The sequence below is a fragment of the Nanorana parkeri genome, unplaced genomic scaffold (assembly GCF_000935625.1).
Source record: "Nanorana parkeri isolate BGI_ZX_2015 unplaced genomic scaffold, ASM93562v1 scaffold1353, whole genome shotgun sequence".
Lineage (NCBI taxonomy): Eukaryota > Metazoa > Chordata > Amphibia > Anura > Dicroglossidae > Nanorana > Nanorana parkeri.
Genome location: NW_017307621.1, coordinates 379,479 through 398,171, shown reverse-complemented (window position 1 = coordinate 398,171; position 18,693 = coordinate 379,479). Strand labels below are relative to the sequence as shown.

General features: G+C 40.3%; 1 protein-coding gene across 1 annotated transcript in view; it reads right to left on the bottom strand.

Annotated features, from left to right (window-relative positions):
* The window catches only part of TMC3 (transmembrane channel like 3), a 57,195-nt gene extending 47,825 nt beyond the window's left edge, over nucleotides 1-9,370 (bottom strand). The window contains exons 1-3 of the mRNA XM_018569549.1: nucleotides 9,267-9,370; nucleotides 7,752-7,898; nucleotides 7,009-7,084 (exon numbers count right to left, since the gene is read on the bottom strand). Coding sequence (XP_018425051.1) covers nucleotides 7,009-7,084; nucleotides 7,752-7,898; nucleotides 9,267-9,370 — 327 coding nt within the window. The remainder of the gene's footprint in view (nucleotides 1-7,008; nucleotides 7,085-7,751; nucleotides 7,899-9,266) is intronic.
* Between the last annotated feature and the right edge of the window lie 9,323 nt (nucleotides 9,371-18,693).

Here is an 18,693-nt window from a genome sequence, read left to right as displayed (position 1 = left end):
GGGCCCCGGGGGGGGGGGGCGCTCAGGGGACGCTGAACTGTTATTACACACTGAGAACTCGGCGGGGCCACCGTGATATCACGGCAGCTGTGCCGAGTTCTCAGTGTAATGACAGATCAGCGTCCTTGGTTACCTGGTAACCAGGGGATGCTGATCTGTATCTGCAAGTGGCCGGAGCCAGCCGTGAGATGATGGCTGGTTCCGCCCAGCTGTCAGTAGCAGGCTGTCAACCGACCAATGGCCGGCCGTTCAGCCAGCTTGGCCTTTCACCTCGGCTCAGTTGAGCCGAAGCATATGCCTTCAGCTCGACTGAGCCGCTCGGCCAACTATGTACAATCTGTATGGCCAATCTGTACAGGCTATAGTGAACTGAAGGGGTCCCGTAACCGAAGCAAGCCGAAGGAGCAGCCGAAGCTACGGCTGGATCCTTTGGCAGCTTTGTGAATAACCCTCTATGTGCTTGTGGAGACACACACAGCTTACTGGCACACACAAGGGTGGCTTCATAGGACACTGCAAGCCACTCTAAAACAGGATATCATGGCCAGTGCTCAGGGGAGCAGCTGATTCTGCAGGAAACTAAAAATTTTAAACATCAAGAATCAGCACCCATTTTAAATGATTTCATCAGCATTTGAAATAGCTTAAAAACCTTTTAACTTGGGGGGCTTGGCCGACCGTGGTGGAAGATGGCCGCTTAGGAGAAGTGCTCCGGTTCCGTTTCTTCAGCAGTGTTTAGCGACACGTCACAAGGGAACGCCAGCGCCTGATTTTTACACCTACACCTTCCAGTATCACCCAGGAAGAGGATGAGTAAAAGAAAACACAAAGGGGGACCGAGGAAACTGCCCGACTTCTTCAAAACTGCGGGGCCGCATGGATGCCAGAAAGATGGCACCGGTTCGTCCCGCACGGCAGGATCATCCTCCTCTGCCCCCACGAATGAGACCAGAAAGCTGCTCGCGGCGCCTACTGCAACCCTGGATGAAAATTCGGGCAGTGCAAACTCATCCACCCAGGGCAGTCCTGTGAAGCCGAAATCAAAGAGAGCCACTCCGAACTCCAGGGCAAGGGAGGTAAGCAGAGGCTCTTCATCCTCTATTGCTGATATTGCTGACAATCCTGATGATAACAATGCACTGCTTTATGCATACCCTACATCTAATCAGCCTGTCATGGACACCACTCTAAAAGATATGCTTCTATCTCTCCGTAATTCATTACATGATGACTTTACTTCCCTCATTCACAAGTTTACAGTTGAACTTAATACTTTGGGAGATAGAGTTGATTTCATGGAAACCAAAATGGGTTTCACTACAAGCTCATAACGAGCGTGTAGATGCCCATAAAACCACGGCAGACGAGGTTCACCGTCTTAAAGACAAAATGGCGGATATAGAAGACCGAGCTCGACGAAATAATGTCAAACTAAGGGACGTGCCCGAAACGGTATCTTCACCCGATCTTAAAGGCTATGTTCAGACTATGCTCGGGGACCTCTTCCCATCATTATAAAAACCTTTTAGCTTTAATATCACTTTAAATGACTTTAATGACTTTACTTATATAAACATGTTAAAGCTCATATTAGATTTTAGTGTGTGGGTTTACATATGCTTCAAAAATGCTAAAGAGTTGTCAAGATTTATAAATTTGCATGAAAAGACTTGTAAAAAAATGTTTTGCTATTAGAATCATATTTTTTTTTCATAAACAGCATATCTATCAATATAGTTGCAGTGCTACTGTATGTATAAATGATGAAAATGTAATTTTTAAACTCATTTATAATTGGCAGTCAGTTTAGAAATGGGAAAGCTTTGGTCTTATGTTTTTTATTGATTCTTATTATATTTACACAAAATGTATTCCAAAAGCTTTTAGCAAACATACAAATTGCTGTATTTCCTACTGATAAAGCAGCCCTGGGAATTCAGTGCATAGCTGCTCCATAAATCAACATGGGAAAGTTAATTAATTTTTACAGAGCTATTTCAAATTTTATTGTGTGACTGAAGTATTTTAATTAAACAAAGAATTAACGTAGGCGGTTAGCAGCCATAGAAATTGCTGGACCGGGTTCTTTCATTTGAGAGCTGTTGTTTATTTGTACTAAAGAGCAGTCAGTAGGTTAAATTGACAACATATAAATTACACATAGATGTCACTGGAAGAGGCCTGGGCTAGCACTGATAAAAATTTGTTTATTCTGTTATGTAGTATCAGGGATGGAGTGAAAGCTCAGCTGTATACAGAGGTAATAAAGTCCTTTATAATGTGTATAATTGAAAGTAGATGTTTTATAGGAGCAATATTACCACAATCTAAATTATTCCGGTCACAAAATGTAAATGGTCAGCTCTGTTTGTTCTAAGCAACGATATATGCAGTATGCTTCTCTTACCATGGCCATGGGAAACAACGTATACAGTAGGTACAGGGTAAATAAGAGCTATCAATGTACATTACAATAGGAACTATGGGGTAAGTGTTTTTCCCCATAGTTCTCTTTAGGGTCATAGGAGGACATATACTAACCTCCTCCCGTGAGTCAAAGCTCAGTATATCGCGGTCTTTTGCCAGCGATATACTGAGAGCGCCGCAGCCGGGACGGATCACGACAATACTGTCGTGATCCACCCAGCTGCGTGAGTGACAGCTGTCTCTGCCTATCTAGAGGCAGAGCCAGCTGTGCCTGCCCCCTCCCTGTTGGTTCCTCCACTCAGCACTAGAAGATCGGAGAAGGGGGAATCCCTTCTTTGTCACAGTTTGGCTCTAACTATGAGGATGAGTGGAAATCACTTACCTCATAGTTCTCCTTTAAATATTTTATGTGTGTGTACGTGATCAGTTTAAAGAGACATTAAGCTCAATTCACAAACCTAACACACCAGGTTGAGGTTAGTTTTAAAAAAATTACAGTTATGTTAAGTTGAGTCCAATGAGATTTAAAAATGACAGTCACATCGAGGAAATAAAGATACATATTTCTTGCGTTGAAGCTATTTGGTGTGCTAGTCTACTAAAACATTAAGGGGTCTATTCACGAAGCTACCGAAGGATCTAGTCGTAGCTTCGGCTGATCCTTCGGGTAGCTTTGGCTCCAGGTCCCCTTCTGTTCAGGGCTGCTGTGCGGGCTATTCACTATAGCCCATACAGCCCCCGAAGTTGGCCGAGGGGCTCAGTCGAGCCGAAGGCATATGCTTCGGCTCGAGTGAGCCCAGGGGTAATTCGAAGCTGGCCGACAGCCTGCTTCTGGCTCCGGCCACTTGCAGAGAGATCAGCGTCCCTGGTTACCAGGTAACCACAGACGTTGATCTATCATTACACTGAGAACCCATCGGAGCTGCAGTAAAATCACAGCAGCTCCGACGGGTTCTGTGTGTAATAACAGAAGGCGTTCCTGGTTACCTGGTAACCAGGGACACCTTCTGTCATTACACCGGGGCTCCTCAGTACACTGACACCCCGGGTGGAGCTGCTGTAAAATCACAGCAGCTCCAACGGGTTCTGTGTGTAATTACAGAAGACGTCCCTGGTTACCTGTTTTTTTATCTCAGTGGGGCTGTGCAGAATCTATGTTGGGCCCTGCCAGCACAGTCGTCCTCCTACCTGGCACTGGGAAAAAGGCCTCCTCCGCTGCCTCGGCACCCAATCAACGTCTCCTCCATCTTCCGCCTTTCCCCGCCTCCTCAGCTACCGTCATCTGCCCTCCAGTCTCCTCCATCTTCACCTCTTCGATCTCCCGGGCGTCCGCCCCATCTCCTGTCTCCGCCCCATCTCCTGTCTCCGCCCCTTGCCGCTCCGTCCCCGCCTCCTCCTGCTGCCGCTCTAGCATTGAGCTAGTGCGTCCGCCTCATCTCCTGTCTGCGCCCCCTGCCGCTCCGTCCCTGTTCCCGTCTACCACGATGGGCATTCAGGCCCGGAACATACAGCTGTCCCTCCTCCGTGTCACTGACTTTACTGCAGTTCATTGTACAAAGTTTTTACAATGAACCGCAGTAAAGTCTGTGACACGGAGCTGGGCAGAGCAGAGTTGGGAGAGCTGCTTCGCCTGCGGCCCGGTACCATTTGATCCGCGGACCGGTACCGGGCCGCGGCCCGGGGGTTGGGGACCACTGCGATATAGGGCTGAAATCAGCCGCACAAGCCTGAAGTGAATGGCCGAACAGGTTCCCACACTGAATTGATTTCCTGCACCAGGGTCCAGCCACCTTTCTCCAGCGCTGCCAGGCGTACCCAAGTTAAAATGGCCACTGGTGCTCTGTCCCCACCTTTTCCGTCACACTCAGCGTTCTGCATCCACATTCACTTCCGCTGCTAAGTTAGCAGTGCTGAGCGCCTTCGGCGGCGGTTTGCTAACTCAACACTCGCAGAAGCTGAGCAACTGAACACGCCTCAGAACAGGTGCCTCTAATGGATGATTTTCCCTCTCTTCCTCTCTCTTGGATTTTCAGTATTTGTGACAATAGTCACCAGGACAAGCCAATTTGTGAATCTCCCCAGTGGCAACACAGACAGCAATAACAAAATAAAATAAAAAACCTGATAGAGGTTGTAGCCCTTTACCACTCAATCTAAAACTACAAAGAAATCAGCTTCACATACACTTTGATATGTATTAGAGGTAGGCAACATCTATACACCTGCTCTGGTGAAACTACAAGTCCTATGAGGCTTTGCAAGACTCTGAAAGCCACAGGCATTACTCGTGGAAACATGATGGGATTTGGAGTTTCACCACAGCTGGAGTGCTGAGGTTGCCTACACCTGTATTAGTATGTTGTGCACAGAGCCGTCCCTATAATGAGGCAGCCTGAAGCCTCAGGAGGCATCTCTTTGGGTCACATAGGGAAGGTGGCAGGAAGAGCGGCTAGCAAATTTCTAGCAAATGTTGCTAGCAAATTTCATGAAGTCATTTACGATGAGAATCTTCATACATAAGATTGTGCAAATTTCTTCTTTAATTATCCAATTATGTGTAATATGTGAAACAGGAATTTGTTTTTCCCATGATTGGATAACTGAATACATTGTATGAAGATTCTCAAGTCCTTCAGTAAATCCTCCTCACCCAGTATCTATGAGAGGGATGCATACTTACATTGATGCAGATTGCTGAGGATTTATAACATCTGATAATGCAGGTACACAATGTATTCCGGATAACAACATTCAGAATTCACTTTAAATGTTTATACAGTAAGCATGTGAGAACAGAAATATGGAAGCTGCCATTGCTTTTTAAGAAGTTCAAACTACAGGACTGTTATCCTGGTTTTGCTATATTTGAAGTCACTGACATCAAGCATGCAGTCATTGAAGTCTGAAATTCTGAACTGCCATCCTCCAGTCTAGTTCCAGGTCAGTGAGCTGGCTTGTGAAATAGAAACTCAATAATGACGGCTGCCATAGTTTTAGCTTCAATATCTTCCCTCTTCCACATGAAAAAGCCAAGTCAGAATTCTACTCCTTTTATTTCTGGACAACAGTAACTATTAGAATTCATGAAGATGGATAGAATCCCTGAATGCTGTGCTTCTGAAGCTTAATCAATGTATAACAAATTGCACTGATTACAGAATTCGCACGCACTCATCTTAAATGCGTTTTGAACATTAGAGCTGAACTCCAGGATAAGGCAATATTGTCTAAATTCAAGAGGCGTGTGTATTCTTACTTGAATCTTGGTGTGATTTGTGTGTTTTCCACATACAGTATGTGCAGTAATCCAGTGTGAAACTTTGCTTCTGTGCAGGAGCTTCCTGTAATAAAGACCAGTTACTGCTGCTCTCTCCTTGTGCAGGGTAAATGGTCTTGTATCTGCCCCCTCTGTAGTTTTCTACAGGCAGCCTGTAGGGAGACACAGGGAAATCCAATGCCAACGCCAGACCTCTTGTCCAGCGTTGGTATTAGATTTCCCCTGGGTCTTCCTGTTTGACGCACCCTGCTTCTCAACTGTCCCTTGGACACAGCACAGATACAGGGGGTGCGTTTCTGATGTGCCCTGGAAGGCAGGTCAGACCGTCCGCATGCATTTTTGGAGAAAGGGGGTGATGCACATCTCTGGCTTCTAGGTTACATATAATTTAGACAGTGGGCATCTGAGTCTGAGGAAGTAGATAGCGCCTGTAATACTGTCACAAATCACTTTGCACCAAATACAGTATCTCCCGACCCTCTTAGACGCATTCTACAATTATTGATACTCTGTATGATCTGGTGACAGTTCATTACTATCTGTATTGGCTATGTTATGAAGGAAGTAGACGCAGGGTCGATGTGCACAGTAGAAATGTGAATATGTACGGGACCATGTATTTTATATATACGTTTTACGACATTTTACCTTTTAATTGTTGATGGAAAATGATTGTTATGCATTTTATGTATTATTCTTTACATTTTTTCATGTCAATACATTTTTTGTGATTACACTTTGGATACCTGAAAAATCCATCTAAAAAAAGCAACGAATGAAACTTTTTGTGCCCACAGCTCAGCTTTAACACCTAATCATAAAGCATGCTAATCATTAGCACCAGCAGAGTGCTGCAAACATGTCTTTTCAGGGACCTTGCGCCAGAATCCCTTTCACAAATAATTAGCAGCATTATCAACTAGGTATATCAGATAAACTATGGGGGAACAGTCTCAGCACTAGCACTTCAGCATGTAGAAGCCATTTTACTTACATATCACAAAGTGAACATAATAACTTGCTGAGTGTCATAAGTCAATACTCTATCAGGTCCTAAAGGACCTCTTTATCAACAGATCCTTCAACTGCATGTAGACAGATTGCACTAAGAAGTATTAATCATGCAGTGCAGCTAATGGATCATGAATACCCCTAAAACAAATGATGCATACGCTTCAGAAACTAGGGGTTACCTTGTATACAAATGAGTAAAGCAATGGGCCACAAGTACCAGGCTTTTTTACTGGTAGATCCTATATGGCTTATCATAGGAAACATTATAATTGTTATCAGCGTGATCCCACCTCTGCTCCAGCTGCCTGGTAGCCTCGTGTTCTGGTTAGGCGTCCTTCATATTTCAACACAATCTCTTTAGCCTGTCTGTTGGATGTAGACAAAGTGCATTACTGTTTTTTACTAATGGACAGGTCTACCTCAAGCTTATAAATATATATTGATTTTCCCTGACACTTTTTTGTCGATCATTAGCAAATCAAATAATGGCATGTAGCAATAAATAAAGGCAGAATAGTAGTATATACTATAGTGTGTTACCTATGAACCTATGTATGACTTGATTCCTATATTAAAGTGACACTAAAAGTGGCTCTTAGGGTAAAGAAGCCTTTCCATATATAGAGGTTAAATCTGACACTGTCCTTCCTTCTGGAGTGTGGCTACTTTTGTCCCCCATGGTCCCTGTGTGTGTTGTAAAGTAGCCACTGCTCCAAGCTTGCTCCCTTGATGGTCTACAATATCACGTTTAGTTTACTAATTTGTATTGAGCTTGTAGTCCATCATGGGAGTGAGCTTGGAGCTGTGGCTACTTTATAGCACACAAAGTTATAAATGTGGCAGGTAATGCGAACCTACTAAAGGTTATGTGATATGTGGTTCCAAAGCCACTGCTTCGTATAAATGTCTCTATAATCCCTTACTTTCCATCCATTTCTTAACATGCAACTTTAAGTGCACTATTTTCCACCATGTATGCATCATATGTGTATATCCTTGTCAATGTCATCATGGTATGCAAATAAAAACATACTTGAGTAAGCGTAGCTTTTGTCGCATTGGCCAGGGTCTACATCGAATATTTGCAACAATTTCCTTTTGCATCTGAATATTCTGGAAGATTGTTTCTGGGTCATTGCTCTCCTCTTTCCCTTCTGCATTTTCATCTTCATCTGAAATGCTACAAGAACAAACTATGGTTAAAATAAAACTGACCTGTTTAAAAGTATTCCATCACTGGCATAATATTCTACAAAGGATACAAAAATGTGTTATTGTTTCCAGTGCGTAGCTTTACTCTTTTGGTAAGGTATTTTTGTCAAATCGATTCTATGATTTATGGTGTGACAAACAAATTGACCCAAGTACCCTTACAAGTGATATGACATGCCTTACCACCCCAAAATCTAATACATCTCTGATTTTTTAGTTGTATCTGCTGCAGTCTTTGGTGTCTGTCACCTAAAAAATGCCTTGGACAATGTACTTCATATTTTTTCTTTTATGTTTACAGAGCATTGCAATATGCCTAAACACTATGAGCGGAATTGATCAAAACTGGAGCAGACAAATTCTGGAGCAGGTGCGCATGATAACTAATCAGCTTCTCTCTTTTATTTTCAAATCTTAACTGAACAAACTGAAGAGAGTAGCTAATTGGTTGTCCAGGGCAATTGCTCCAGATTCTGCCTGCTCCATTTTTTATAACCCCCCCCCCCCTATGTGTTTTATGTACTAAAGGCAAATAGGCTGTTCACTTTGCAAGAGAATGCTTACTTTGTAGGGGAAGTTTCCCATAGCTTAGAAAATGTGGTGAAAATTCACATTGCAAAGAATAGCCAATCACAAACAAGAAGAAATAAAACAAAACAAAGAAAACAGCATTTTTGCTTTTAAATTGAATGATGGAAGTCAGCAGAGATTCGCCTCATTTACTGAGCTAATGAAGAAATCCCTTGCAAAGTGAACAGCCTATTTGCCTTTAATAAATAAACCTCATGCCTATAAACTGTATTCTCATGTTGATTAAAAACTTAATTAAAATGATTTAAAGGGAAAACAGAAGACCTAAATGCACATCCTAATAGCTATCATAGAGTATCAGCTATAGACCATGTGCTGTCCTAGGTGCTGAATCCATCAGTTCATTAAAATGTACTACTGTACTTATATTTCAAAAACTTTTAATTGTACAACCAAACTGGAATACTATAATTATTATTTAAAAAAATCTATATACACATAATAAAATACACAAAAATGGACAATGTCTTTTACTCGGTATATCATTTTAGATAATGCTGTATTCAACAAGAGGTATAATTTTAGTGTTTGCTCAAATATTCTTTCACAAAGCTGTGATTTTTTTTAAATAAAGTATTTCCCTGAAAAAAGTGCATACAGTTTATGAATGTACTGTATAGTTTTATGTTAGAGACATATGAGCTTATCACATGAGGCGAATGACACACAACATTGAGTGATAATAATACTATACCACAACACTCAATGCATAGAAGATGTCATAGAAAATAAACATCTAGCTTACCTCTGTGGGGGGGCTTGGTAGATGCTGGTATTCCTCCTGACACTTTTATATCTTTTAGTTGACTTTGTAGGCTTTAGTGCGGCAGACACACTCACTGTTGTCATTTCAGTACAATCCTTCCTCTGTCAGGAGGAGCTGAGCTCTGTGCTTGTTAGATCATTCTCCTCCTGTTTTATTGCCTGGAACGCCTACCTCTGTCACAGAGATCAGAGCTATACATCTCTAATGTCACATTCACCTTACATGGGCTCACATGCACTTCACTTTTTAGTTGTGTGTTTGTGACCTCAGCAACTAAGTTGTAATAAAAAAAAGTACAGTAAATATTGTACAGGCATTACTGTCATTCAAGGTAAAATATGTCTTAGAATGAAAATCATGTTATACAAACAACAATGCTGTAAACTAAAATCCTTTCCTGGTAATGTTCTTATGTGGGCTACAAATGAGTATATATGTGTGTTTTAAAGGAGCAGGCATTAAAGTGGAAGTGAGGGTTAAAAAATGTGATCTGCAGTCTTTCAATGGCACAAGACACTGCATAGGTTTCTTCTGCCATAAACACTTCTTTCTACCATTCAGCAATTTTTTTTACCTGTACAGTGAGCTGCGCATGTGCAACTCAGCACACAGACCTGGCATACGGAGATAAAGTAACTACCATGCGCAGAGTTACATCACTGGGACACAGACAATCAAGAGGCCAAACGCTCAAACCCCCAAAGAAGACTAGGGAGAAGATGTAAGTGCCAGTGAGGGAGAAGTGCTGGAAGGGATCATTTTGGCAGGTAAGTCTGCCATAATGTGCTAATATGCTGTGCATACTAGCACATTATAGCTAAAAGCTGCTGGGGACCAGTTTTTTCTTAACTAGCTTTACTTCCACTTTAAAAACTGATATAATAGTTTTTGGTAGGTGCCAAAGAGGAACAAATCACTTAACACTTTTTAATATCTTTCACATTTTCCAGTCGAAAGATCTTCATGTTTGAGTTCCTGCGTCCACATACCTGCTATTGCCATTGCAAGTCCCACTCTGAAGAGATATAAGAAGCAAGTGGCTGACACAGCCTTCCACACCATCGTTTCCCAAATCTGAACTCTTACATTTAATATGTGTAGGTTGTTCATTTCAGTAGCAAAATATAAAGTGTTACTAATGAAACATGGAGTCAAATATGGAGATTATAGTCTAATGGTATGTACGCGTATGAAATAGTAGTGGTGATGTATATTAATATTATTATTATTATTATTATTATTATTATAATAACAATTATTCTTATACAGGATGTATAGTGCATCAACAGTTTGCACAGCACTTTAAAAAATATGGAGAGACAGTACAATTACAGTCCAATACCATACAAAAGGCTTAGAATGGCCCTGCTCGTAGCAAAAGTACAGAAACCAAAGGGGAGAAAAGTGTTGTTCTAATTTCATCTGTTCTTCATACTGAAAAAGCCACACTAATACCATATCGGTTACCAGTATTGACAACACCTCCAGCTCATCTGCACTTTTTATGCTTGATTCCCACTGTTGTAGCACAGTATATTAATATTAGACCAAAATATGCCAGGGTCAAGGAGTTTTTCAGATGGTTTAGTGGACAGGCATTGTATAGGAAATGTCTCCCCTCCCTGGTAACACTCTTCGGTTCAGTATGTTCAGTTCTTACAATATCCTCAAAGATTTATATTTGAATTGTATTTAAAAAATAAAAAATATATCAAAGAATAATACAACAGGGCAGTAAAAAAAAGTGAGTTGACATGGTATTAGTGACATTTTAATACTTGTTTAATGTACAGTAAATCTCTGTTTACATTTAATTGTCATTTAGTACCACAGTAGTTGTCATATTGACAAAATTATTGTGAAATAATGAATTTTGTATGTTACCACCCAGACCATTTACACTTGGACATATGGTAGGGTACCTCATTCTTGCAATGCTCCTCATCTGTTACAGTAAAATGAGGTCTATGTAGCTCTTACACATGGAAAGTGACTGAGGTCTGCACTAGCAGAGAATCTGTTTAGCATGATGTATGAATCTCAGAGGAGACAGATGTCATGACCCTGGTAATCACAGGCAAAGTCAATTAAGTGAAAATCACTGAAACAAGGTTAAAGTCATCGTTGTAAATCTAGAATTTCAACTTCTATTCCTTTACAAGAAAAGGGAACAAATGAAAAGTTTAATATTTTATTGGAAATTCCCCAAAGAAATCTGTTCACAGTATTGTCTAGAAATCTAACACAACAGAATGACATACTTTGTATGGAATTATTATTATTAAGATGAAAGAAAGTTAAAGAGAAAAGAGAAGGTCTGCCTGCATTGTGTGATTATCCTTACCTGAGAGTTATATGCAGATTGGCTGCGAATCATCTGAAGGATTTTTTTTTGCACAATCACCATTGTTTGATTTTGTTTTTTCCTTGAGACTTTTTATTGTCTATATTGCTTTTTTGTCTTTGTGTAGATATTTTCTATGCCTCATTTGTTTGAAGGCTCATATATGTGACTCATTTATATATGTTTCAATTTATTAGATGTGTATGATTATTAGCTCGGCACAATATTGTTTCTCAGAATTATAGCCCAACTGAAATTTCTAAATCTAAAGCAGCTAAATTAATTCCAGGTGCATTAAAATAAAAGATATGCAAAATTTTATAGTTCCCTTACTTTTGGAAAGCACCTACAGTTTGAGCAGAAAAGGCTGTCCCCTGCGTGCATTCTGCAGAGAAGGACCCTTGCTCTCTATGAGAAAGCAGTGGTCTCTCTGCAGAGGTCTGGAACACCCCTTATTGAGTCAGAGCTATAGTTAATGCTCCCTGCTGATTGGAGAGCTCTGGCTTTTTAGGAAGGGGGGTGTTGCACCTCAGCAGAGACCGCTGCTTTCACACAGAGATTAAGAGACCATCTCTGCAGCATGCTGGCCTGTCTTGTCTACAGATGGCAGTCACTTTTTTTCTGGCCTACAGAGGAAAATATTTGGAAAATATCACTGTTATTCAAGATTGATGCTGAAAACCTTTCTAATTTCTGACCTGTGGATAAATAAGCTGTGATTTAATTAGCTATTACAAGATTAAAACTACCAGTTTTTTGTTTACATATAGATGAACTACAAGACTTTAAATAAGCTTTATATCTGATCGTTTCCTGCATATCTTCACTAGATACAGAGAAAAGTCATTCTGGTACACTTGCCGAAATAAGTTCAAATAAGTGCTAAATGGGAGGATTTGCCTTTGCTGTAATCACATGATCATTTCCTTTTAAATATGCAACTTACTAAAGATAAGTAGACAGTATAGTAAATAAAAGGACTTTTTTTGCATCAGGATGCCTTTAATGGGGACATAATCTTAGTTCATACTTTTGGTAAAGGCAAATCAAGTACCTGAGAAGTCAGATAATTTTTTTCTAGAAATTAAATATTATTGCCATCATTATAGGGAACAGCAATTTGAAATTCTTTTGGCAGCTATAGAAAATCAGAGCTACAGCAGACTGGAACAGTTGTTATGATAAGGGAGTGACAGGGACAACCTTAATTGCTGTAGGAACAGTTGAGATTTTCATTGAATTTCAGCTATATGTATCTCTGGATCTTCTGATTGCTTTGACATAAGTTTTTCACAAATGGTAACCTCTGCTTATGCATTTTTAACAATATGCTCAATTTGATTTGCTCATGTTTGTGACAGGTTTACTTCTAAAATGATTTTATGCTCTGAGATGCAGAAGCACATTTGACTCTTGCACAACCTATGCTTGCCTCCAAACAGCTATAAGGGTCAGAGGAATACAGTAGGCCTTAAAGTAAACCTTTCCTTTTTTGACTTGTCAATAAGTTAGTGGTTCCCTGGTGGGTATGACCATCTCATTACTTTACTACTTAGTGAGTTATTGACTTGGAACAAGCACACAGTAATTGAAGTAATAAGTCCCATACCTGCTTGCTTTTCCAGATCTGTTACTCATTAAGGTTTGATTCTACCCAAGTACCTTGTGGTTGCACTGGCTGGTTTTTCCATTGCAGCGCCAACACAAGACAATTTGCCTTGTCACAGAGGGCACAGTTTACAGCACTGCATTGCAGCGTGTGGGCTGCAACATGCAATCCTTGTTGTCTGAGTGTGAAATCAATAAGCTTGCAATTAATTTCATAATTGTGATAGAACATCACAGAGACACATACTGATTCTGGCGGCCAAGTGGCACAATTCATTTTGATGTGTAATTCAATTTCAGAAAGACTCTATTGTGTAGCACATTGGTGCTCTTGCCTTATACAGCCGAGATCCTGGATTTTGTCCCTACCATGAATACGCTCTGCATGTCTGCCATACGGTTAAGTTAAACTGACACTTAACTCAGGAGTTAAATCTTAAAAATACATTCATGTACTTTAACTATTCACAAAAATCTTATTTGTGTAGAGCCTCAAATCATCAATGGATTGGTGCTGACACTGTCCTTCTTTCTGGAGGGTGGCTACTTTTGTTCCCTATGGTCCATGTGTGTGTGTGTGTTGTAAACTTAAGCAAGCCGATGTACGGCTGATTTCAGCCGTTGTACGGCTGAAATCAGCCGTACCAGCCTGACGTGAATAGCCGAACAGTGTTCGGCTCACTTCACTTCTGATCGGTCATTCACTCGGCTGCCCTCGGCAGCTTTGTGAATAGACCCCACAGTGTCAGCACCAATTCAGAGATGATTTGAGGATCTACACAAATAAAGATTTTTGTAGATACTTAAGGTTCTTGAATGCATTTGTAAGATTTAACTGCTGAGTTTAGTGTTGCTTTAACTGACTCATAATGGTTCTAGACATTAGACAAAAGCTTCTTTGGGTAGGGACTGATGTAAATGGTTCCAGGGCACTCTGTATGACAGAGCTATATATGTACATTTTTTATTACTGGCAAATGAAGAGCCATTTACTAAAAATGAAAACGACAGAAGACTTGCAATGCCTTTACAATTCACCTACACCCTATCTGGAGGATGTGAGATCAAAGGTTAATTGCTCTTTGTGCTAATCAAGCAGTTGAGGAGAACATTTAATTAACAGAAACCTTCATAATAAGGTCAATAGATTCTATCTTTCTAGACAGGAGTTATATTATCTTCGCTGCATGAAAATATAGAGAATCTCTACTGGGAAATATTAAAACGTTGTGCATGTTTCATGTGCTTGTTAGAAGGTGTTATGATAAAATTCAAAAAGCCACCCCAAACAAATAGATGTTATTTGTAATACCTGAAGTAATAATATTACATAAAAATAGATATTACAGCAGCTATATATTCAGTAAAAAATCATTACATGTATTTAAAAAAAAAAATCTAGTTAGTTTAAGTACCATATTTTTCCGTCTATAAGACGCCCCCATGTATAGGACGCCCCCCACTTTTCTTACCCAAAATTCAGAAATCAATATTTTCCATGGTCTTTTGCATAACTGATTACATCCAGTTTACATTTTGCAGAGTAAGACAGCCGCTTCCTGGTATTGGTATTTACCGGGATTTTTTTTGTTTTCTAACATTTTATGGGCTCAGAATGCTCCGACATTAACGCTCCCTGTTACATCTGGGCACTGGCTACAGGCTCTCTGCATCATCAGCTGACGTCGGTTACACGTCGGCTCATGATTGGAGGAAACCTGTTAGCTTGTCTCTGCAATCGGAAGTTTCACTCGTGAGGCTAGTTTGCAGATGTATCGGTAGTTTCGAAACTGCGGTTCTCCTCTCGGCCCCCCGTGTATAAGACACCCCTCCATTTTTAGGTAAATATTTTCATGAAAAAGTATAGTCTTATAAACGGAAAAATACAGTACCTGAATTTTTCTTGATATCAGACTCCCGTAATGCCCCCAGGCAGCAGCTTTTAGATTGATAGAGACACAGCACTAGGAGCCAATTAAGCACTTTTGCAGGGAACATGTGCTAACAGAAAATTTGCTGGCAGGAGGAGATAGGAGAGTGTGCAGAAGAACATCTGCTGCTATTCCTGCATCTTCCTGCTTTAATTTAGCAAGCTGGCAGTATTTCTTGACCTATAGTTCTTGTCCAAACTGTGCCTCTGCTGCAGTGTAGCTCAAGCATCTGGCTTTGCTGTCTGGCAGGAGTGCCTGGATTAGAAGACTGGCTGCACATAAATACAAATCCTTTGGCAGATAAAACCATACTCAGATATGTTGTAGCTGCTTGTCTGGAATTCAGCTTTCAAGTGAAGTTGGTTACCTTGACAATAATTCTATAAATAATTTTTCTACCTCAATATTATTTACATAATAAATACGTTTTTTTGGTGAACTGGTTTATTAACCAGTGGTAAACATTGGGCCTGCTTCACATACCCAAAAAACCTAATCAAAGAATACAGGATGTGGGTAGCATGCCCTGCCCTCTCCTCTGCTGCCACTCCCCTGCCTGCATTTGCCAGCAATTACTGTCAGCTCTTGCAGCCACACTGAAACACGGGGGGAATTTATCAGAACTAGAGCAGACAGAATCTGGAGCAGCTGTGCATGGCAACCAATCAGCTTCTCTTTTCAGTTTGTTCAGTTAACATTTGAAAATGAAAGAGAGAAGCTGATTGGTTTCCCTGCACAGCTGCTTCAGATTTTGTCTGCTTTAGTTTTAATAAATTCCCCTCTGTTCAGATTTGAGTTATTTACAGATACAAGCTAACAATGTTATTTTTCTATTTACGCTGTTCCATTCTTCTGCGATCCCTGCAAATCAAGTGGGTTAGCGTTGATCTGCATATGATGTCAGCTAAAGCACACTGACCAGTTTAAAAAAAAAACAATTTGCTTCCATTAAACCCTTTATTAAGCCTTTGTTTACTCTAATTAGCTCTAATTAACTTCTTTCCCTTCTCCCCTAAGTAATTTTTTTTCCTGCTGATTTTTCCCGTATTTTTTTATTTTTCTAACTATTTATATTTAAACTTTTCCTATTTTTATTTCATTTGGTTGCTTATCTTTTTAGTGTCACATAAAAAAAGGGCAAAACTGAAAAAAGCCTTTATTTTATTTGTAAAAAAACCGCTGCAACACTTTTTTTATTATAAATTAAAACAGGACAAATTATATATCTATACTTATTATTCACAGTAACACTCTTTTTAACTTATCAGAGTAGAAAACATGCATTCTTTTAGTTTTGGTTTATTTTTTGGCTATAAATTGCATAAATAAAATATTTTTGCAAGACAGTATCACCAAAAGAAAGCCTTGTTTTTCCCCAAAAAAGATATACAGACACTCCTCGGTTTATGATCATGTTACGTTCCGCTAAACCCATCGTAACTCGATTGTATTGTAAACTGAGGAGTTTACTTGTGTACTGTACAGTGCTTGGCAGCAGACAATACACAATGGGAATCAATAGAAAGACTGCAATAGCCAATTATATATGTGTGTGTGTTTATAAAGTATGCACAAATACACATATATGTTTAAATAAAAGATATTCAATTCTCAAGCAATTAAAACACGGTTTGCAATTCAATTCATGATTTTGTCAAGGTTATAATACATTTGCAGTTTCCTATGGCAAATCCATTTATGATTACTTTGGGAACAGTTGTTTTTTGTTTTTTTTCCATTTTTCCTAAGCCAATAAATCATCAAAAAATCATTTGAACACATGCATTAAAAAGGTTTAGCTTGCTGTTTGTGTGTATAACTCCTTTTGGCACTAAGAGCAATTTTATACTTCACAGTAAAGCATGCTGATCTCTAACATTAAATCCCTTTAGTTCAGAAGCTTGACTATCCCCACAACACTGGAGATTGAGATATAATTCATCTAATATAGCAACCTGCGGTATTTCCTGACTTATCTCAGTAGCATGTATCACAGTATCAGCATGTAGAACTGCAGCAGATATTTTTTTATGTAAAGCCTGCAATCGTTTGATGTCTTGATTAGTTTCCTTTACATTTACTTTATAAGCAAAGACTCAGCCCAGGGGTGCAACTGTCTAGGGATTATAAGGGCCTGTCCCACCACAGCGTTGCTCTTCTAAATGCATAGCATCTGCCTATTTAACAAAAGCTATCACAGTTTATTGCAATGCACACTAGGTGTGCTGGTGCACTGGGTTGCCAGTAATTTGAATGGCATTAAAATGCACCTTCGACATGAGAGAGGTGCTTTGGAGTGCCATTCAAATGATTGCCAACGCACCAGTGCACCTAGTGTGTTGTGCTGTGTGCAGTGCAATAGTGTGCGCTAATGCTTGGATTTAGCGCAACACTATGGTGTGAAAAGGCCCTTAGATGCTGCTTGGATTAGGGATGCACCGATACCGATACTAGTATCAGTATCGGTGCCTATATGTGTATTTGGGCGAGTACCCAATGCTCCTGATGCTTATCCCGATACCGGAATGTCCGGTATCAGGAAGCCAGGAGGCAAGCCATTACACGCCGCCCAGCTTCCTGATTGGCCTAGAAGCCAGCTCCATGCTCCCTCATTGCTAGGGAGCATGGAGCTGGCTTCCCGGCCAATCAGGAAGCCAGGCGGCGTGTAATGACTCACTGACGGGTTTCCTGATTGGTTAGGATGCTAGCCAATCAGGAAGCTGTGCTGTGAGTCATTACCCACCCCCCAGCTTCTTGATTGGCCAGAAAGCTGGCTCAATGCTTCCTCGTCACCTGGTGACGAGGGACCATGGAGACGTCTTCCCGGCTAATTGGCATTACACACCCCCAGCTTCCTTAATGGGAGTTTCGGTATCGTCGAGTACCAAAAAAAAAAATATCGGTACATGTACTTGATACCGAAAAACCGGTATCATTGCATCCCTAGTTTGGATCATGTCACCCCCCCAAAATTTGAAAGAAACATTGCATAATTTCTGTACTTGTGGAGGTTTCAAATGCCCCTTTCATTAGACTCTCCTCTATGCACAGCATTTGTGAAGCCTTCTAATTAGGAATGAGGTTCAGGTCTTTACACTCGGTTCGCTGAACCACATGTGAACCGAGGCAGATTTGCTGATTCCTACTTTGAATACACATAAGAGCAAAGTGTTAAGTAGGGTATACAAGGGTACAAAAAATTCCATTGTAACGTTCAGTAATGCCATCAGAGACTTGGAGATTGTTGTTCAAAATTTTGTTTGATTTTTGTTTCCATTTAACATTCAATTTTGGAATAAATGGAGTTTCCTGAACAAAAACCACATTTATTAACTAATTTCGTTCGATTGAGAAAAGTTTTCGAACATGCTACTTTAAAATTTTTGTCACTGCAGTTGAAATCGACCATTGATTTGACTCCATCAAAGATTAGAAAATTAAAGTGTTTAGTGCAGTGGGCAGTGCAATAGTTTGTGCTAAATGCTTGGATCCTGTGATTTAGCGCAACACTATGGTGTGAAAA